Source organism: Oncorhynchus kisutch, linkage group LG14 (assembly GCF_002021735.2).
Source record: "Oncorhynchus kisutch isolate 150728-3 linkage group LG14, Okis_V2, whole genome shotgun sequence".
Classification (NCBI taxonomy): Eukaryota; Metazoa; Chordata; class Actinopteri; order Salmoniformes; family Salmonidae; genus Oncorhynchus; species Oncorhynchus kisutch.
The window spans coordinates 41,408,087-41,430,008 of NC_034187.2; the positions used below are offsets into that span (position 1 = coordinate 41,408,087).

A 21,922-nucleotide genomic window follows, 5' to 3' on the forward strand; every position below is an offset into this window, starting at 1 on the left:
TTTTTTCCGCGTTTGTTGCTTAATGAACATGATCCAGCACAGCCGCAGACAGATGGCTTTAAACAAGTCTTTATGGAGCAGAGACGAAGCAGACTGAAGTCATTCCTTCCACAAGCAGCAGCGAGTTCCTACAGCTGGCTCCAAAGGCTTTTTCCGACCTTTTTTATTTTTTTATTTTTTAAAGCAACAGACTTCAAACAGTTAAAATGGATCAGGGGAAAAAACACCCTGAAATGGTTCTGTTATTTCATGTTTGGGCTAAGTCCTGAAAACCATACCGTCTTGGACAAAATACTTATTTATATTAAGGTCCAGCATTTTTGCTGACCATGACGTGACAATGAAGGCCTGGACTTTTTCCTAGTCAGGTCACAACGGGTCAGGAAAAACTCCAGGCCCTATTCAAATATACACTAAAACAGGATTAAAGAATGACTGATTTGAATCTGTGAAATGACACAAAACTTAATTGTGGTCTATAACCACTGACTGTTTCGGAACCGAAACCTAAGCTCTGTAACCATGGTTACCAACGCTACATCCTCTGGTTTGTCCAGTACTTGCTAAAGATCCAGGAACTGAAGGTGCGCCAGGGTCCAGACCTGCTCCAGAGTCTCATCAAGTACTTCCAGGCCCAGCTCAAGTAAGTTCTCCTTCTATGCTGCATTCATGCCCTTTTCACACTTTTGAGCCAGACCAAGTTGAGCTGGACTGCATTTTGGCCCGGTTATAGTCGATCATACAGTGGGGCAAAAAAGTATTTAGTCAGCCACCAATTGTGCAAGTTCTCCCACTTAAAAAGATGAGAGGCCTGTAATTTTCATTATATGTACACTTCAACTATGACAGACTAAATGCGAGAAAAAAATCCAGAAAACCACATTGTAGGATTTTTTTATGAATTTATTTGCAAATTATGGTGGAAAATAAACTTTTGTTATTGACCAAATACTTATCTCAATACTTTTTATAGCTTTTGTTGGCAATGACAGAGGTCAAACGTTTTCACAAGGTTTTCACACACTGTTGCTGGTATTTTGGCCCATTCCTCCATGCAGATATCCTCTAGAGCAGTGATGTTTTGGGGCTGTTGCTGGGCAACACGGACTTTCAACTCCCTCCAAAGATGTTCTATGGGGTTGAGCTCTGGAGACTGGCTAGGCCACTCCAGGACCTTGAAATGCTTCTTACGAAGCCACTCCTTCATTGTCCGGGCGGTGTGTTTGGGATCATTGTCATGCTGAAAGACCCAGCCACATTTCATCTTCAATGCCCTTGCTGATGGAAGGATGTTTTCACTCAAAATCTCACGATACATGGCCACATTCATTCTTTCCTTTACACGGATCAGTCGTCCTGGTCCCTTTGCAGAAAAACAGCCCCAAAGCATGATGTTTCCAACCCCATGCTTCACAGTAGGTATGGTGTTCTTTGGATGCAACTCAGCATTCTTTGTCCTCCAAACACGACGAGTTGAGTTTTTACCAAAAAGTTCTATTTTGGTTTCATCTGACCATATGACATTCTCCCAATCTTCTTCCTTCAGACGGGCCTGGACATGTACTGGTTTAAGCAGGGGGACACGTCTGGCACTGCAGGATTTGAGTCCCTGGCGGCGTAGTGTGTTACTGATGGTAGGCTTTGTTACTTTGGTCCCAGCTCTCTGCAGGTCATTCACTAGGTCCCCCCGTGTGGTTCTGGGATTTTTACTCACCGTTCTTGTGATCATTTTGACCCCACGGGGTGAGATCTTGCGTGGAGCCCCAGATCGAGGGAGATTTTCAGTGGTCTTGTATGTCTCTTCCATTTCCTAATAATTGCTCCCATAGTTGATTTCTTCAAACCAAGCTGCTTACCTATTGCAGATTCAGTCTTCCCAGCCTGGTGTAGGTCTACAATTTTGTTTCTGGTGTCCTTTGACAGCTCTTTGGTCTTGGCCATAGTGAAGTTTGGAGTGTGACTGTTTGAGGTTGTGGACAGGTGTCTTTTATACTGATAACAAGTTCAAACAGGTGCCATTAATCCAGGTAACAAGTGGAGGACAGAGGAGCCTCTTAAAGAAGTTGTTACAGGTCTGTGAGAGCCAGAAATCTTGCTTGTTTGTAGGTGACCAAATACTTATTTTCCACCATAATTTGCAAATAAATTCATAAAAAAATCCTACAATGTGATTTGTCTGGATTTTTTTTTCTTCTCACTTTGTCTGTCATAGTTGAAGTGTACCTATGATTGAAAATTACAGGCCTCATCTTTTTAAGTGGTAGAACTTGCACAATTGGTGGCTGACTAAACTTTCTTGCCCCACTGTATAGTTAGTGGAACTGTGCTTGAGAGGATAACATGTGTAAATGAAAATATCAGAGCCAGTTTGGCATGGAAGTGTCAAAGGGACTTATGGTAAAGCATATGGCTTTTATATGCATCCTACTGTTGAGTATCCCAGCTTCTAAACAGAGTAGCACCACTGCAAAGGGTTTACGTCAGGAATGTTACTGTGGCTTCTGGTGTAAAATGTTGTGGCTGTTCAGTTTTTGTCTTCCTTTTACGAGCTGTTGCCACGGTACTTAACTATTTGTTGCAAATGTAGTGTTTTGTTCGGCTCGGGTATGCTAGGGAGCTCTTTATAACCTGCGTGCGTGCGTGTTTGGGATCATGTACCTGAGTGTTAAGGCGTTGTCTCAGTTTCTTCCAGGACGGCTTGAAAGCTGCCGAGAACCTTAGTCCTTTTGTGGAGAAGCTGGCGTCATCTGTCCACACGGTAATTTGTGTTTTGTCTACTTGTCTGTCGATCTGTTTGTCAGTCAGTTTCGCCTTCCTGTATGAGAGGATTTAAGTGGAATGTTACTACCTTTTTTTGTCTACTTCAGTCAGTCTCTCCATCCACAAGAGAGGATTTAACTGGAATGTCCACAAGCCTATCGAGGGCCAGTCATTAAAAAAATAACTACTGACACATTTCCCAGTATGTTGACTAGTAATTCTGTTTCTATGCGTTTCCCCTCACCTTTTGTTTTGAATGTGCCATCTTATCTCGAATGTAAGTCAGTCACCACAGATTTACTGTCTGGGTCAAAGGTCAGATTCTATTCTAACTGCTGACCTGCTTTCTGAAGCTAAGTTTAGTAAATGGTGTTCTGGAACTATGATACGAGAACCATGTCTTCTCTACCATGTGACTACCTTAGAAATATATAATCTAGATTACATTTCTATGGTGACTACCATTATACTACTGCTTGTACAGGTGGTTGTTTTGGCAGTTAAGCTGTCGGGAGGTTGAAATATTTTAAACTTAGTCATAGCCATGGAACTGCATCTAACCACTGGTTAGTGGAAGGTAGGTTTTAGTGATAATCTCAGTGTGTGTCTAGCAGGCTGTCTGATGCTGACGCAAGCACATTCTCAAACATCCCCCCCACAGACTTCCAACTGCCTATGGAAGCCCAGACACAATAAAAGAACACATCGCTAGTAGGCAACTGTAAATTTCATAGACAGACAACAGTTGAGTAAGCTACAGTCAAATTCCTCTTTAACAACCAACCCTCTTAACCCTCGATCTCCTCCCAGACTTTCCCAACCTACAGGCTGCTAGTTACCGGAATCCTCAATTATTTTAATAATTAACAGTAAATCTATCGTAACTTTCGTAATTTATACTTGAATAACTTTTAAAAAAATGTGTTCATATAGTAATAACGTTTTAAAAAGGTATTCATATAGTATTAATTTGTGTTCTTATTTCCATGTCTAGTAGATAGACCATATGGTTCAAGAGAAAATGGCCTAATTAATGAAAAAGCATCGATTTTAACAATTACATTATTTTCAATTAAATATGCACTATGCAGAAATCGCGCCGCCATTTCCTGGTTGCTAAAATGATAATAGTTTGCCTAATTTCAGTTTGACAAAACAAGCAAATATATTGTAGAGAATCATTGTACCATCAAACCGCTGTGAAATCTATTTTCCATAACCAGAAATATTGTATTTTCAGCTGGTGTTCAAAACCGACAGTTAAACTTAAGAACGGAAATCATAGAAATGTCGCACGTAGAACAGATCTGCCGCTTCTTAGACTTGCTTTCAATGATAATGACAGATCTAGAACACGCATTTCTAAGTGAATTTGGTCAGGGCACCCAAAAAGTTACATATTGCAGCTCTGCAACTCTTCCAACTTTTGGCTTTTTTCCACAACTGCCACCATTGATGCCAAAACATTGACAACTAATAGATATTGACATAGTAAAATAAATTGGTGTGTAAATATTAAGGATATTTCTTGCTGAAACACTCATTAAACACATTGTATTCACAAAGTTACCTTATTGTATTCACTAAAATCTCTTATTTTATTGTCATATATTTTACACGTGATAAACTCACACAGAGGGCCAGATTACAGACACCTGTGATAATCTGAAGTACTCAAAAGGGCCACTAGATATATTTGCGATTCCATAAAATCCCGCTCTGGCATCAGGCACAGTATTAGTAATGGACACTTGACTTTAATGAGTGTCGGCGATTATTCTTGGTCTGAAAGGGGCCATGCTCAGGCTCGCTATTTCTCATGTTCCAGGAAATATTAGGGAAATATACTGTTTTGGCCTTTTTCATGATTCATTAATGCGACAGGCAGATAGGGGTGGTACTAGGCTAGACTGGTGGTTTGTGCGGTCTAGAAGTTGGGTAAGACGGCACAAATACATCTGGGATCAGACTAAGATGGGGCACCAGAAACCAAAGAGTGTTCTAGCTCCGTTACACTTTATTTTACAACGTTATGCAAAACTTGGTTTTATAGCTGTCCATACCCATTGCTTGAGGCCATATCAACAAAGCATCCCATCCCACAGCCACTATTTTCTGGGAAAAAGTTGGTTTTGTGTCCAAAGCTGCAATCAACGGCAGAATCTTCCTCTAAACCCAAATCAATGTGTTTTGTATTCAATACAGTAGATTGTATTTAGCTAATAACACTCTGATCTGTCCTTTGTGTGCTGTAGGTGCGACAGGACCAGGATGAGGAAGTGAGACAGCTCTCTCAGCTACGAGATTCCCTTAGGCTGCTGCTACAGGTGGAGGGAAAAGAAGTATGGTTTTACACCCCTACAGAACTCAAACACCTCTACACATTCTGTGCTGGGCCATGTTCATTAGGCACCAAACGGAAGAAAATGGAATGAAACAGAGAGGGACTACCTCTGCTTGTTCAATAGGAATGTGCTACCTATTTGTTGTTCCAGTGTCATTCAATAAACCGTAGTCTAGCTTTCTTTTAATGTTCTAAAACTATTTTCTCAGACTAAGTCACTCTGTTTTGTGATAGGAATACCTGAACAGAAAGAACTCTGGTAACGGATACAGCATACACCAACCTCAAGGCAACAAGAAGTACGGCACGGAGAAGTCAGGCTTCCTACAGAAGAGGAGTGACGGGTGAGTCTGGTCAAGTTACTGATAAATACACTGACAACACGAGGCTCCAAGTCCACATACCATGTCTTAAAGAAATGGACTGTCCTTTCTCTTTGCTTATTTGTGCTTATTTTTGCTCTCTTACTCAGTCTTTTACCAAAAAGGGCTATCTTCTGATTGGCATTAAGAAGGAAAGACATTCCACAAATTAACTTTTGGACTTCCAGACTTCCTTGCTCTCTCCCTCCTCTATCGCCCCCCCCCCCCCCCCCCCTTTTCTCTCTCTGCATGACATGGCTTAGCTAGAGGAGCTGGATCCACTTGTGAATTGCGATGCATTCCAGGTGACTACCCTGATGAAGCTGGTTGAGAGGATGCCAAGAGTGTGCAAAGCTGTCATTAATAAGGGGTATGTAGCTTGGTGGAGCGACATTGAGATGGAGAGGCTGGGAACCACCGTGCCATGTCAGCCTCAGCTGGTTTCCATTATTCTGGGGTTTGGATCTAGGCTGAGAGGCCTGGCTGGATGAGTGGATCCAGCTCTTCTAGCTAAGCCATGTCATGTAGAGAGAGAAAAGGGGGGGAGGGAGAGAGCAAGGAAGTCTGGAAGTCCAAAAGCAGGCCTATGTCTCTATTCTAGCCCCTCTCTCCCCTGTTCTCAGAGCATTAGATTAGTCTGATAACATGAGGGGTGAATCAGTTGGGAAACAAACTTGTATTCAAACAAATGACTAGTGAGCTTGATGGCAGATATACAGTAAGTTATGGCTGACTAAGACTGTGGTCTGTGTCTCTCGCTCTCTCCCTCCTCCTCGCTCTCCTGCTCTGCGTCTCCTCCAGGATTAGGAAGGTGTGGCAGAAGAGGAAGTGCGGAGTCAAGTACGGCTGTCTGACCATCTCCCACAGCACGGTGAGACTCGACAATGGCTACGTCTCAAATGGCACCATATTCCCTATATGATACACTACTTTTTGACCAGGGCCCCATATAGGGTACCATTTGGGGACGCAACCAACATCTCTCACCGTCTCATTTCCTGTGCCCCATAAACCAAACAGTAAAGCTCACTGCCAAAGTGAATTCTCCCAACTAGTGTATACCGGACTACCTGTAACTTTCCAAATCCGTCAACAGATTTCTGATGCCCTCGAAATGTACCCCTCAATAGCTTTTCAGTCTGATATCAAGTAGGACTCTTCTCCTGGACTTTTTCACATCCCCTTTCTTGTGGATTTCTCTCAGGAATTCTATCTCGATGGCATTTTTAAGTGGAGGGGGAGGCTGAGTTAAGCCAAGCTGTATTGGGCTGACCTGCATGTACCGTATGTGTTGGAACCATGCTGGAAAAGATCACGTGAAAAATGCCATATCTGAGCTGGTGCGGTTCTGTTTGACCCCAGAGTGAGAGATTGACCCCAGTGTCGTTGGTTCCACAGATAAACCGACCACCGGCTAAGCTCAACCTTCTGACCTGTCTGGTGCGCCCCAACCCCGAGGAGAGGAGGACCTTTGACCTGGTCACACGTAGGTTCACCCCTCCCTGACCTTTCACCCCTGACCCCTCACCTCTGTCCACATACGTATGGGCGGAGCTGTATACGTGTAAAAAAATTTTTTTCTTTTTTATTTGTATTTTTTCAAATTCCATGCAACTGGATGGACATTAAACCAATTTTTTTGTTTTTGTTAAATGTTTATAGTTATAAGTTATCACCAGTTATGTTTTATACCTTGGAACGAATTGCAGTAATGCCTAATGGGATTCATCTGTAATGTTGCAGTTTGTGCGTGTGCATATATGCCTGTGTGTGTGTTTGCATATAGATGTCCATATGCATGCGTTTCTTTGTCTTAACCTGTGTGTATGTAATGGAAAGCAGGTGCAGAGAGGCGGGTCTCCCTCCACGGTTTCTCTCGCGCTGTGTGTGTGTGTGTGTGTGTGTGTGTGTGTGTGGATCAGGTTTTCCCACTGTAATATATCCCTTGGTATGTAGCCTCCTGCTCGCTCTCTCTCGCTCTCCTTTCCTTCTCCTGTCATCGCTCGCTCTCCTTTCCTTCTCCTGTCATCGCTCGCTCTCCTTTCCTTCTCCTGTCATCTCTCTCTCTCGCTCTCCTTTCCTTCTCCTGTCATCTCTCTCTCTCGCTCTCCTGTCATCTCTCTCTCTCGCTCTCCTTTCCTTCTCCTGTCATCTCTCGCTCTCCTTTCCTTCTCCTGTCATCTCTCTCTCTCGCTCTACACCCACCCTCTCACACCCATCTTTCTTCTGCCTCTCCTCTCCAGACAATCGGACCTACCATTTCCAAGCCGAGGACGAGCAGGAATGCATGATGTAAGCACAGCACTGGAGTCCCTCATATTCTAGACGGGCATTGTTCCAAATACACTGAGGTGCCAGTCAGGACTTGTTCCATGATTGAGCCATTCAACAAACAAAAAAGAGTGAGAGATAAATATATATATATATATTTATCTCTCGAGCTCTATCATTTATTTCAGAGAGAGACAGATACAACGTAGAGGGGATACAGTTACATTAAAGGGACATTAAGAGAAACGGATACAATGTTTTTTAGAAAGTTGAAAGAGTTAAATTGAGAGGGACAAAGAAACGCATAGTGAAGTTACAGAAAGCGGATGACCGAAACCTTCAGAAAGAGCGAGTGTAATTTGAGACCCAGAGACTCCAAGTGAGAGGGAGAGGCAATGTATTGAGAGAATAGGGCTGTCGGAGAGCGATAAAAAGAGAAGGATGAAAAAAGAGGGAGCCCAGCTGGTTTGGGGTGGGGACCTCTCTCTGGAGCCCGCAGAGCCGAGTAGGGGGGTTTCTCTCCACTCCTCTGTGTGGGCTTCAGATTCTGCCTTTCATCTGGAGGGAGGGAGGGTTGGCTAAAATGAAAGCAACAAAAAGGAGGGGGGGGGGGGGGGGGGACGAGAAAGAAGAGCCCCGAATGAGGTTTACTGCTTTGTAAACGTGCCAAGCTTATAGCGGTGGCACAGTATAATTCTATACTTGTGTTTAGACACACAGCTGATGTGGGCAGGTGGGTGCTTTTGAAGTGCATTTGGTTACGTTAAAGTACTTCCATAAAATAAACATTTCAAATGTAGATGAAAAATGAAAAATAACCACTTGTACGACAATACATATTGTGTAAATCTACATTGCATTGTTTAAGCCCTTCCGTCTGTCTCCCTCTGTCTGTGCGTGTCTCTGTGCATCCGTGTGTGTGTCGGTCTTCCCCTCTCCCCCTACAGTTGGGTGTCAGTCCTGCAGAACAGTAAGGAGGAAGCCCTGAACACGGCGTTGGGCGGCGACCAGCTGCAGTTCCCGGACTCCGGGCTGCAAGAGCTGGCCAGGGCCGTCATCACCGAACTCAGACGCATGCCCGGCAACGAGGCCTGCGCCGACTGTGGAGCCCACGGTGAGACTGGAGGGGAAGAAAGGCCAGGATAGAGGCCATGGCCAGAGAGAGACTTAGAAAGAGGGTGTAGTGCCAGAGGTTTTGGGTCCAATTAGAGACTATACCAAGGGCCAATAGTTATTTTCTGGTCAGGTCTCATGATCAGGAAAACCTCCTGGCCCTAAATAGTATACAGTCCACTACTTTTAATACAGAGACAAATTTGTGCACGCTAATGCCTATGCCGTCCCTGACAAAAATGTGAAGCTTTACTAAATGTGGGGGCCATTTGAAACACAGTTTTGCTCGTAGCATCACAGTTTCTGTGTGCATTGAGTAACAACATGACAATCCCAGTATTTTAATGTACGGACTCCATTCCTCGTGTTAACAGATCCTACCTGGCTCTCCACTAACCTGGGCATCCTGACGTGCATAGAGTGTTCTGGGATCCACAGGGAGTTGGGAGTCCATTACTCCAGGATCCAGTCCCTCACACTGGACATGCTAAGCACCTCAGAACTACTGGTAACACACACACACACGAGTTCTAGACTTCTACGAGCGCTTCTGTCGTGGAGGTAGTTCTGTGACCTCTAGAGATATCATCTAAGCTCAGCCGGCTAACACAGTCTTAAGTTGTGACGACAACCTAGGTTCGTTAGCTGGTCCGTTGACCTTCTGAACCTGTCATGTGTATAAATGACACGTATGCATACCTCTAACTCCTCCCTTCTCGGGTCTGTCTGATTCTGTCTCTGTCCACAGCTGGCGGTCAGTATAGGCAACACACGGTTCAATGACATCATGGAGGCCAGTCTTCCCAATGATTCCATCAAACCTCTACCCCAGAGTGACATGTGAGTTCATTATAAGGCCTTGTGCTGCAGTCATGTGCTCATTGGTGAGTTTGCCAGTTTCTCAATACCTATGGTTGTGTGCGTGTCCCCCGTGGTGAAACTAGGAATGCCAGGAAGGAGTACATTGTGGCTAAGTATGCCGAGCGGCGCTACGTGCTGCGCAGGGACAGGGAGGAGGGTGAGCCGTGGCGTGTGTATGATGCCGTGAGGAGCCGGGACCTCACCGCCCTGCTGCAGTTATACGCCCAGGGAGAGGACCTGGCCAAACCGCTAGCACAGCCTGAAGGACAGGTACTGTTATAGGAGACGCAGACAGGTAGGAGGATAGGAAGTTGGACAGACGGGTAGACACGCAGAGTATAAACATAAACACTGCATGTAACATGTAGGATCAAGTACGAAGTTCTGAAGAGGACTTTCCAGTGGATGCTTTGAAGTGTGTGTCCTAATGTAAAGAGCTGTGAAATATTTCAAAAGGCAGCTGGTCCCCCCCCCCCCCCCCCCCATATGATTTAAACAACTAGCTTACGCTGGAAGGCTCCATTTAACAACATTCCTCTATGGGCTTGATTCATCCAGTTGACTCTTCCGGTATTCTATGGCTGGCTGGTTTTCTCTGAAGACTGCTGTGGATCCAAAATAGACTCCCAATTATTCTACACGTAAGGACATTCATGTCCCTATGTTTTTGTCGTAAATATCTCTGTTTTTGTATGAAGCATCTTGAGTGGCTAGTTGGTCTCCCGCTCCCTTCTCTCTCTCTCTGCAATCAATCTATCGCTCTCAGATTATTTTTCACCCCTTCATCCTGTCATCTCCTCTCTTCTCTTGTTAAAATGTTACGTTCCCTCTCCTTTCTTTAATCAAATTTGCCCGTCTGCTGTTTTCCACTCAGGAAAAGGTGTGCAAGTAGCACTGACATCCACACATTGTGTGTGTGTGTTGGCAGGGTCTAACTTATTATTTCTGCTGAGTGCTGAGCGGAGCACAGTGGGTGTACGGTGCCTAATGAGTTTGTCTCTTCTAGGATCTGAGAGAGACCGCTCTTCACTTGGCTGTCAGGCTGGAGGACAGGAGTTCTCTAGCCCTGGTGGACTTCCTCATTCAGAACAGGTGAGCTCCCAGGGCTCTCAATACATATGGAACTGACGTCAGTGTGCTAAGCGTAGCAGTCTCTGTTTCCTCCCCCTCAAGGGAACCTGTCCGTACCACAGCTCCAACCCGGGGGGGGGGGGGGGGGGGGGCTCTGCCTTGCTAACACGCGTGATTGCCCACTTGACAACGTACAAACCAATTGAGCTATAGAAAAGGATCCAATTCGAAAGCGCCATTGGTGGAGTTGAACCACTTACGGCACGTTCTCGTCTCCCGTTATTCATAGTAGCACAAGGGCTGTATCGGAAAACGTTACCTGCCGTCAAATCTGTGCATCGTCCATTTTCTTCTCTCAAAGTGCATTGGTTTAGAGGAGAGGATCCAAGGTCACTCCTTCAGACCTCCAACGGCTTTTAAAGGACTTTGGGGAACAAGGAAGGGGGAAGCAAGTATTTTGACGGCTAATAACATGCTCAGAAACAACCCAGGGTTGTGTTCAGTACGGTGAAATGTTAAGAACGTTGCAGATAGAAATTCAGATATAGAGCAGATCTGGTCACATTTCTACCTGAATATTCTGTAACATTGCACCCTCCTGAACAGAACCTGGTTGGCGGATTCTGGATTTCCTGCTTATTGCCGCCTGATTACTGAGATTTTTTACAACCAGGATTTCTAGAAAAACTGGGAATGTCTTAAAATGTTGCAACCCCTAGTCACCAGCCCTGACCATTAGTAGTGTCTTGCCTACACCAGCCATCAAAGCCATAGGCCTACATGCATGTCATTGACTCCAACTATCTCCGCACAACAGTGGCTGTCTAGAGAAGAGGACTCGAGAGGGGAACACTGCTCTACACTACAGCGCCCAGCACCACAAAACAGAGTGCCTCAAACTGCTGCTCAAAGGAAAGGCTGTCCTCCACACAGGTACCTGGTACACACACACACACACACACACACACACTCTGTCAGTTCCTTCAAAGTATTCATACCCCTTTGACTTATTCCACATTTTGTTGTGTTATAGCCTAAATTCAAAATTGATTCAATATAATTATTTTCTCACTCAACTACCCCCAACAATACCCCATAATGACCGTGAAAACATGTTTAAATAAATGTTTGCACATTTTTATTGAAAATGAAATGCATAAATCTCTCATTTACATAAGTATTCACATCCCTGAGGCAATACTTTGTAGGCACCTTTGGCAGTGATTACAGCTGTGAGTCTTTCTGGGTAAGGCCTCGACGAGCTTTCCACACCTGTATTGTGCAACATTTGCCCATTTTTGTTGTTAATTTCAAAATTGTTCAAATTGGTTGTTGATCATTGACAGACAACCATTTTCAGGTCTTTCCATAGATTTTCAAGCAGATTTCAGTCAAAACTGTAACTCTGCCTCTCAGGAAGATTCAATGTCTTCTCGCTACGCAACTCCAGTGTAAATTTGGCCTTGTGTTTTAGGTTATTGTCCTGCTGAAAGGTGAATTAATCTCCTGGTGTCTGGTGGAAAGCAGACTGAACCAGGTTTTCCTCAAGGATTTTTGCCATACTGTAGATATTTTTTATCCTGAAGAACTCCCTAGTCCTTAATGATTACAAGCAGACCCATAACATGATGCAGCCACCAATATGCTTGAAAACATTGGAGAGTGGTATTCAGTAGTGTGTTTGGGGCAAATCCAATACATAACACTCTGTATTCAGGTCAAAAAGTGAATTGCTTTGCCGTATTTTTTACAGTATTACTTTAGTGGCTTGTTGCAAACAGGATCCATGTTTTATAATCTTTTTATTCTGTACATGCCTCCTTTTCACCCTGTCAATTAGGTTAGTATTGTGGAGTAACTACAATATTGTTGAGCCATCCTCAGTTTTCTCCTGTCACAGCCATTAAACTCTAACTGTTTTAAAGTCACCATTGGCCTCATGGTGAAATCCCTGAGCGGTTTCCTTCCTCTCCAGCAACTGAGTTAGGAAGGACGCCTGCATCTTTGTAGTTAATGGGTGTATTGATACATCCAAAGTGTTGTTAATAACTTCACCATGCTCAAAAGGATATTTAATGTCTGCTTTTAGAATTTTTACCCATCTACCAATAGGTGCCCTTCTTTGTCAGGCATTGGAAAACCTCCCTGGTCTTTGATGAAATCTGTGTTTGAAGTTCACTGCTCGACTGAGGGACCTTACAGATAATAGTATGTGTGGGGTACAGAAAAGGTAGTCATTAAAAAATCAAGTCCATGCAACTTGCAAATATATATATATTACACACACACACAGTTGAAGTCAGAAGTTTACATACACTTAGGTTGGAGTCATTAAAACCTGTTTTTCAACCACTCAACCACAAACTATAGTTTTGGCAAGTCGGTTAGGACGTCTACTTTGTGCACGACACAAGTAATCTTTCCAACAATTGTTTAGACAGATTATTTCACTTATCATTAACTGTATCACAAATCCAGTGGGTCAGAAGTTTACATACACTAAGTTGACTGTGCATTTAAACAGCTTGGAAAATTCCAGAATATGATTTCATGGCTTTAGAAGCTTCTGATTGATGACATTTGAGTCAATTGGAGGTGTAGCTTCAAACTCCGTGCCTCTTTGCTTGACATCATGGGAAAATCAAAAGAAATCAGCCAAAACCTGAGAAAAAAAACCGTAGACCTCTACAAGTCTGGTTCATCCTTGGGAGAAATTTCCAAATGCCTGAAGGTACCATGTTCATCTGTACAAATAATAGTACGCAAGTATAAACACCATGGGACCACGCAGCCTTCATACCGCTCAAGAAGGAGATGCGTTCTGTCTCCTAGAGATTAATGTACTTTGGTGCGAAAAGTGCAAATCAATCCCAGAACAACAGCAAAGGACCCTGTGAAGATGTTGGAGGAAACGGGTACAAAAGTATCTATAACCACAGTAAAACGAGTCCTATATCTACATAACCTGAAACGCCGCTCAGCAAGGAAGAAGCCACTGCTCCAAAACCGCCATAAAAAACCTTGACTATGGTTTGCAACTGCACATGGGGACAAAGATAATGTTTTTTGGAGAAATGTCCTGTGGGCTGATGAAACAAAAATAGAACTGTTTGGCCATAATGACCATTGTTTGTTTTTTTTGGGATGAAAAAGAGGGAGGCTTGCAAACCATCCCAACTGTGAAACACTGGGGTGGCAGTATCATGTTGTGGGGGTGCTTTGCTGCAGGAGGGACTGGTGCACTTCACAAAATAGATGGCATCATGAGGGTGGAAAATTGTGGATATATTGAAGCAACATCTCAAGACATCAGTAAGGAAGTTAAAGATTGGTCGCAAATGGGTCTTCCAAATGAACAATGACCCCAAGCATACTTCCAAAGTTGTGGCAAAATGGCTTAAGGACAACAATGTCAAGGTATTGGAGTGGCCATCACAAAGTCCTGACCTCAATCCTATAGAGTTTTGTGGGCAGAACTGAAAAAGCGTGTGCGAGCAAAGAGGCCTACAAACCTGACTCAGTTACACCAGCTCTGTCAGGAGGAATGGGCAAAAATTCACCCAACTTATTGTGGGAAGCTTGTGGAAGGGTACCTGAAACGTTTGACCCAAGTTAAACAATTTAAAGGCAATGCTACCAAATACTAATTGAGTGTAAGTAAGCTTCTGACCCACTGGGATTGTGATGAAAGAAATAAAAGCTGAAATAAATCATTTTCTCTGCTATTATTCTGATATTTCACATTCTTAAAATAAAGTGGTGATCCTAACTGACTTAAGACGGGGAATTTTTACTAGGATTAAATGTCAGGAATTGTGAAACTTGAGTTTAAATGTATTTGGCTAAGGTGTATGTAAACTTGTGACTTCAACTGTATGTATTTGTCACTGGCCTACACAAAATACCCCATTGTCAAAGTGGATTTTTTTTGTTTTTGTTTACAAATGAATTATAAACGAAAAGCTGAAATGTCTCGCGTCAAGTATGCAAACCTAAATAAGTTCAGGAGTAAGAATTTGCTTAACAAGTCACATAACACTGTGAAATTGTTGCATGTTGCGTTTTATTTTAGCTCATATAAACAGTGTATTCAGAAAGTATTCAGACCCCTTGAATTTTTCCACATTTTTTGTTACAGCCTTATTCTAAAAATCACGTCAATCTACACACACTACCCCATAATGACGAAGCAGAAACTGTTTTTTAGAAATGTTTGTTTGCAAATGTTTTAAGTTATAAAAAAAAACATGTACCTTATTTACATAAGTATTCAGCAGACCATTTGCTATGAGACTCAAAATTGAGCTCCTGCATCCTGTTTCCATTTATCATCCTTGATTGGAGTTCACCTGTGGTATATTCAATTGATTTGGACATCATTTGGAAAGGCACACACCTGTGTGTGTATATATAAAGTCCCTCACTTGACAGCGCAGGGATTTTTTAAATATATATTTTTTTACTACTTTCTACATTGTAGAATCATAGGGAAGACAACAAAACTATGAAATAACACATGGAATCATGGAGTAACCTTTCCCTTGATGACAGCTTTGCACACTCCTGACATTCTCTCAACCAGCTTCACCTGGAACATTTTTACAACAGTCTTGAAGGAGTTCGCACTTGTTGGCTGTTTTTCCTTCACTCTGCGGTCTAACTCATCCCAAACCACTCAATTGGGTTGAGGTTGGGTGATTTGTGGAGGCCAGGTCATCTGATGCAGCACTCCATCACTCTCCTTCTTGGTCAAATAGCCCTTACACAGCCTGGAGGTGTGTTTTGGGTCATTGTCCTGTTTAAAAACAAATGATCGTCCCACTAAGCGCAAATCAGATGGGATGTCGTATCGCTGCAGAATGCTTTGGTAGCCATGCTGTGTCTTGAAGTGTCCTTTTGAATTCTAAATGAATCATTGACAGTGTCACCAGCAAAGCACCATCACACCTTGTCTATGCTTCACGGTGGGAACCACATGCGGAGATCATCCGTTCACCTACTCTGCATCTCACAAAGACACGGTGGTTGGAACCAAAAATCTCACATTGAGACTCATCAGACCAAAGGACAGATTCCCACCAGTCTAATGTCTATTGCTTGTGTTTCTTGGCCCAAGCAAGTCTCTTATTGGTTTCTTTGCAGTAATTTGACCATGAAGGCCTGATTCACGCAGTCTCCTCTGAACAATTGATGTGCCTGCTCCTCAGAGTTAAAGTAACAGTCTGAGGGGCAGTTAATTGATGATTTCTGAGGCTGGTAACTCTAATGAACTTATCCTCTGCAGCAGAGGTAAGTCTGGGTCTTCCTTTCCTGTGGCGGTCCTCATGAGAGCCAATTTCATCATAGTGCTTGATGTTTTTTTTTAAAGATTTTACTGACTTACAGTTCATATGAGGAAATCAGTCAATTGAAATAAATAAATGAATCCTCTTGAGTGATGCAGCGGTCTAAGGCATTGCAATCCAATGCTAGCTCCGTCACCACAGATCCTGGTTCGATACCGGGCTGTGTCGCAGTCGACCGGGAGACCCATGAGGCGGTGCACAATTGGTCCAGCGTCATACGGGTTAGGGGAGGGTTTGGCCGGCTCGGGGATGTCCTTGTCCCATCTAGTGACTCCTGTGGCTCATGCATGCTGACATGGTCGCCAGGTGTACTGTGTTTCCTCTGACACATTGGTACGGCTGGCTTCTGGGTTAAGCAATCATAGTGTCAAGAAGCAGTGCGGCTTGGCGGGGTCGTGTTTCGGACACAAGCTCTCGACCTTCACTTCTCCCGAGTCTGTACGGGAGTTGCAACGATGAGACAAGACTGTTACTACCATTTGTGGACAAAAAATATCATGATTTATGAATCTGCTAGCGTGAATCAGAAAATCAGTCTGTTTCTGGTGTGACCATTTGCCTCATGTGCAGCATGACATCTCCTTCACAGAGTTGATCAGGCTGTTGATTGTGGCCTGTGGAATGTTGTTCCACTCCTCCCCAATGTCTGTGCAAAGTTCCTGGATATTTGCGGGAACTGCAACATTTTCAGCTTCCGGGGATTGTGTACAGATCCTTGCGACATGGGGCTGTGCATTGTCATGCTGAAACGTGGTGATGCCAGCGGATGATTGACATGACAATGGGCCTCAGGATCTCGTCACGGTATCTCCATGCATTCAAATTGCGATCGATTTAAAATGTGTTTTTTGTCCGTAGCGTATTCCTGCCCATACCATAACCCCGCCACCATGGGGTAAAAGGGAGGGATCGTTGTGTGGGCAAGTGGTTTGCTGATGTCAAAGCATGCCCCATGGTGGTGGGGTTATGGTATGGGCAGGAATACGCCCGTACAGGAATATGCCCGTACAGTTGAAACAGATGAATCCGTGACGAGCACGCAGATTAACTTCCCTGAGACGGTGTCTTAGTTTATACTGAAATTCTTCAGTTGTGCAATCTCACAGTTCCATCAGCTGTCCAGGTAGCTGGTCTCGGACAATCCCGCTTGTGAATAAGCTGGATGTGGAGGTCCTGGAGCTGGCGTGGTTACACATGGTCTGCGGGTGTGAGGCCGGTTAGAGAATTTGCTAGTATGTCCAAAACGACGGAGGCAGCATATGGTAGATAAATAAACATTACATTCTCTGGCAACCGCTCTGGTGGACATTCCTGCAGTCAGCATGCCAATTACACGATCCCTCAACTTGAGACGTCTGTGGCATTGTGCTGTGACAGAACTGCACATTTTAATGGCCTTTTGTCCCCAGCACAAGGTGCACCTCTGTAATTATCATGGTGTTTAATCAGCTTCTTGGAATGCCACACCTGTCCGATGGATGGATTATCTTGGCAAAGGAGAAATGCTAACTAACAGGGATGTAGACAAATTTGTGCACCAAATTTGAGAGAAATAAGCTGTGTGCGTGCGTCTGGAACGTTTTTGGGATCTTTCATTTCAGCTTGCTGTTTATATTTGTGTGTGTGTGTGTGTGTGTGTGTGTGTGTGAGACTAAACAAACTGTGGTATATCTGCTCTCTCTCTCGTTATCCAGTGAACTCATCAGGAGAGACGGCCCTGGACATCGCCAGGAGACTACAGCACTCCCAGTGTGTAGAACTGGTAAGACGTGACTGAAATGGCACCCTATTCCACATAGGACGCAGGTCAAACGTCTTGTACCATGGGCCCTGGTCAAAATTAGTGCATGACATCGGGAAATGGGTGTAATTTGGGATGCATCCACTGACCCTTAGTTTAGTCAACTCCCAGTGCTAATACAGGCTTTATTTTCCTACTAGCTCCCATCTCGCCCTGCTAAACCTGCTCAGACCCTGTTCAATTTCCTGTCTTCCTTCCTATCATTATGGAACAATAAATAACATGTTCAGTCATGCTCAGATTATTTGCTGGTTGCTTAATCCTCGTAGTGAAGTCCATAATGAACGAAATGGACAGTGTGTGTTGTCCGTTTTCAGTTCCTGTCCTCTTATCCTTGGGTGTGTAACTGGACAACCGTATCAAATATTTCCTGTTGAAAAAGGGATAAGCCACGTTACCTGATACTGAATTTGCTGTTTCAGTCAAGGTTGGGGTCAATTCTTTTCAGTCAATTCAGCCAAGTTATTTTCCAAAATGAAAAGAGTTGGAATTTATTGAACTTGACCCTCTTTTGTGACAGATTTAAGTAGGTGGCCAGCACACGTGAGATTGGTTCTGGGTTCTGAGACTACAGTTTCAGTGGTTTTAATAGTTGCCCCAAAGCTTGAATAGGTTAATTCAATTTCTGGATGATATTCAAGTATTTAATGCAATTAATCACTACTGATAGGAGCATACAATGACTTGTATGTTTGTACTCTGCGTGAAATATGGATTTGTAGCTGCATGATTGACGTGTGTCTGTGCGTGTGTATTTTAGCTGGAGCTGGCCCAGAGTGGGAAGTTCAACAGTCAAATCCATGTGGAGTACATGTGGGAGACGCAGAGCCAGGACCTGTACGACAGCGAAGATGAACTGGATGAGAGGGTACACACACACACACACACACACACACACACGTGAACACACACCCAGCAAAGACGACCTGGACGAGTGGGTACACACACTGTACCACTAACCACTACAACCAATACACTGGGGTAGGAAACCCTGGTCCTGGATTACCGACCTGGAGGACCAGGTGTGTTGAATTTTAGGCAATTACTGAACTGATTTATGAGCTCAGTTGGTCAGGTGTGGTGCCTAGTTGGAACAAAATCCTTCAGTACCTGCAGCATTCCAGGAACAGTGTTGCCTACCCCCCCCCCGCACTAGGGTTTAGCATTTCCCTCTGAGTCACTCTGCTCGTATCGCTCACTATTACGCTGGACTTAGTCATGGGGAGATGCAAGAGCAGGTGAGTAAGAGCCGGATGCCCTGTTGGGTTACTTTAGAAATGCATCCTTCCGTCATAGTTTCCCTGAAGTAATTATTCATCTGAAGTGGTTGGATTGGTGGTCACTTTGCTTTCACCTATCCAATCACGTATAGATCTGTTCTTACCTCAAGGAAACACTAACGGAAGGTTGTGTCTTTGAAGTATTCGAACAGGGCCAGATACTTTGCCATAAAGGAAGCCTCAGGTAGGCTAGGTGGAATTTTCACCATATTGCTTACACCTTTCCAGTTTTTTCAGATCCAAGTGTCTAGGGGTAAGGGCTGGGCACTAGGCTTCTATGGTCATTAAACAATGAATGTCTCCCCCTCTTCCCCCAAGGTGAGCCTCTTACCCAGGAACCTGCGCTCGTCTCTGCCCTATAACGGGGGCGTGGGCGCCTCGCCCTCCCGCTGGAGCTTCGCCAACGCCCCTGTGGCGTGTAAGACCTACGAAAATGTGGACTTCTTGTACCGTAACCCCCCCGCCAACAGTGCCCCATCTGGCGTCCTCAAGCCCCCACCGCCGCTGCCTGCTAAAGCCATCATGAGAGGTGAGCCTCAAACACACACACACACACACCTAATGTTTCCATTTCCAAACACTGACATGAGGGCTCGATTGCAATTTCTACTTTCCATGATTCCTCGCATCTACTTCTCAACTGTATTTGAGGAGCTTCCTTCGTATCTTCCTCACCTTTTGAAAAGGAGGCAAGGATGCGAGGAATCAAGGAAGAACTAATTGAGAAAGAAACTGCCATACAAAACAAAGTCGGTTCCTGTGCCTCTATTGCTCACCTGCTACCGTCTCCCCCTCTCCCCACCTCCAGGCCGCTCGGACCCCCAGATATCCGTGTCCACCCAGGAGGGAGGCCGCAAATCCCCCCGGCGCTGCTGCTCTAACCCTGCCCCCCAGTCCAGCCCCCCCTCCCCCATGTTGGAGGGTCAGACCCAGGGGGGGCGGCCACCCAGATCACCCCACGGCCAGGGGGGTCAGGTGAGGGGACAGCGACCAACCGCAGCATGGGAGGGTCAGGCTAATAGTGGCTCATGGTCTGGGGCCTTAGACAGCAGCACCAAGTCCAGCTCCCCTCAGAACCACATAGGACCCGTCAGGTAAGAAATAGCCAGACGTTTTTTTTTTTTTTTTTTTACTTCAAAAAATAGAAGATTCTATCAGAAAATTCCTGATAGAAGCATCAAACATTTGTTTTGTCACAACACGCATTCAAGACAGTTAATTCCCATCCTAAGAACTGTTTTGGGGAACACAGCTTTTGTTTTGCTTTGTGCTTTTGGACAGCACGCCACAGGGCACAGTTACTTTTATCTTACAGCGCCCTCTATTGGCACCTAGTGAATTTCCTCAAGGTAGTCAGTAAACGATTCAAATTCAGCCTACTCTCTAACAGTAATGTCCCCAATGAACCCCTGCTTTCCCAATGTCAAATGCTAAGGATTTTTTTGCGTAACATGCATACCTGTACAGTACACTTGACATTTCATGTATACCGTATGTCCTATCCCAGCGAGCACAAGACGTTGAAAAGCAGTCAACCAAAAATAACTTATTTTCAACCGACGTATTTTTGCTCATAGGGATGAATCTGTGAGTGGGTGAAGTCCTTGTGAGTGTTTTGCCAACGCGTCCTCTCTTCCACACCTAGCTCAGAGAAGACGACGTCGTACAGGAGGACCAATAGCGGAGGACAAGGGAAGGGTTCTACAGCCGTGACCTCTCCCAGCTGTGTGGCACTTGGCAGTCAGGAGGAGCTGTACTGCAGCTTCGTGACTAACGACTCCGCCCCCGGCGCCACACCTTCAGCCACACCCACCACCTCGCCCATCACTGTACCCGCCCCGCGCCCTCGCAGAAATGCCATGGTACATATAATATGCTTTTTTTTTTTGTCCACGAGTTCACCTGGATATGTAGAAAAACTGCTTAACTTCCAGAATCTCACACTATCCCTTTGACATTACTGTCTAATCTGTGTGTATCTAATACGGTTCGTATAAGTATGTGTTCTAACATCGTAGAACTACTGTGCAGTATTTTTGTATAAGAAAATGGTAATCAATCAAATTGATTGATTTTTAGGCCATCAGGGCCTAAATGCACGCGCTTCAAATATATGTCGGAAGAAAACGTCATTCAGTAAATCTTCAAGAGATTAAAGGGGAACTGTACAGTGCATTTTCTACATTTGCGCTTTAAGGTTGGGTGCTGGCCTCAGATTTCTATCACATATTATCACGCTGTTGAGGACGGCTTATTAGCAATTGCGAGTGGGTGTGAGTAAACAAACCGCTGACCCGAGCATCACTATAACACAATGTGAAAATATGAGCAGTAGAATATAACTGAAAAAGACTGGCATGGATCTCATTGGCTGCTTAAACTCCACATTCAGCAAGTAGGCATTTTTTTGGGTACATACTGTATGCCTGTATAAGATTGTGTCTGTAAAGTGCATCTGTGTGTGTGTGTGTGTGTGAGGTATCTAAGAGCCGGCCGACACAGAAGAAGGTAAAGGCGCTGGTGGACTGCAGAGCTGTCAGCTCGGACCAGCTGGCCTTCTTCAAGGATGAGGTCATTGTAGTCACAGCCACCGAGGACCCCCACTGGTGGGTGAGTAGAAATAAACCTCTAATTTACCGTTATGTATTTGTTTTCTATTTTTTTATTCATTTTTAATAAGAGGTTTAACACAAAGTTCAGCTGGTTAATTGTCT

The 21,922-nt window shown here is 44.3% G+C and overlaps 1 protein-coding gene across 3 annotated transcripts in view; it reads left to right on the top strand.

Annotated features, from left to right (window-relative positions):
- Positions 1-21,922, top strand: part of asap3 (ArfGAP with SH3 domain, ankyrin repeat and PH domain 3) — a 49,206-nt gene that overhangs the window by 24,663 nt on the left and 2,621 nt on the right. For 2 of the 3 annotated variants that reach the window (XR_004202796.1, XM_020470363.2), the window contains exons 7-25: positions 558-643; positions 2,683-2,758; positions 5,016-5,102; positions 5,339-5,448; positions 6,268-6,337; positions 6,865-6,952; positions 7,710-7,758; positions 8,685-8,851; positions 9,225-9,358; positions 9,599-9,690; positions 9,795-9,981; positions 10,718-10,803; positions 11,600-11,715; positions 17,822-17,889; positions 18,689-18,796; positions 19,527-19,737; positions 20,017-20,302; positions 20,854-21,070; positions 21,687-21,818. Coding sequence is in view for 2 of the 3 variants with exons in the window: in XM_020470363.2 (XP_020325952.1) it covers positions 558-643; positions 2,683-2,758; positions 5,016-5,102; positions 5,339-5,448; positions 6,268-6,337; positions 6,865-6,952; positions 7,710-7,758; positions 8,685-8,851; positions 9,225-9,358; positions 9,599-9,690; positions 9,795-9,981; positions 10,718-10,803; positions 11,600-11,715; positions 17,822-17,889; positions 18,689-18,796; positions 19,527-19,737; positions 20,017-20,302; positions 20,854-21,070; positions 21,687-21,818 (2,370 nt within the window). In the remaining variant the exon portion in view is untranslated. The remainder of the gene's footprint in view (positions 1-557; positions 644-2,682; positions 2,759-5,015; positions 5,103-5,338; positions 5,449-6,267; positions 6,338-6,864; positions 6,953-7,709; positions 7,759-8,684; positions 8,852-9,224; positions 9,359-9,598; positions 9,691-9,794; positions 9,982-10,717; positions 10,804-11,599; positions 11,716-17,821; positions 17,890-18,688; positions 18,797-19,526; positions 19,738-20,016; positions 20,303-20,853; positions 21,071-21,686; positions 21,819-21,922) is intronic. The other variant, XM_031788418.1, reaches the window with a different exon arrangement.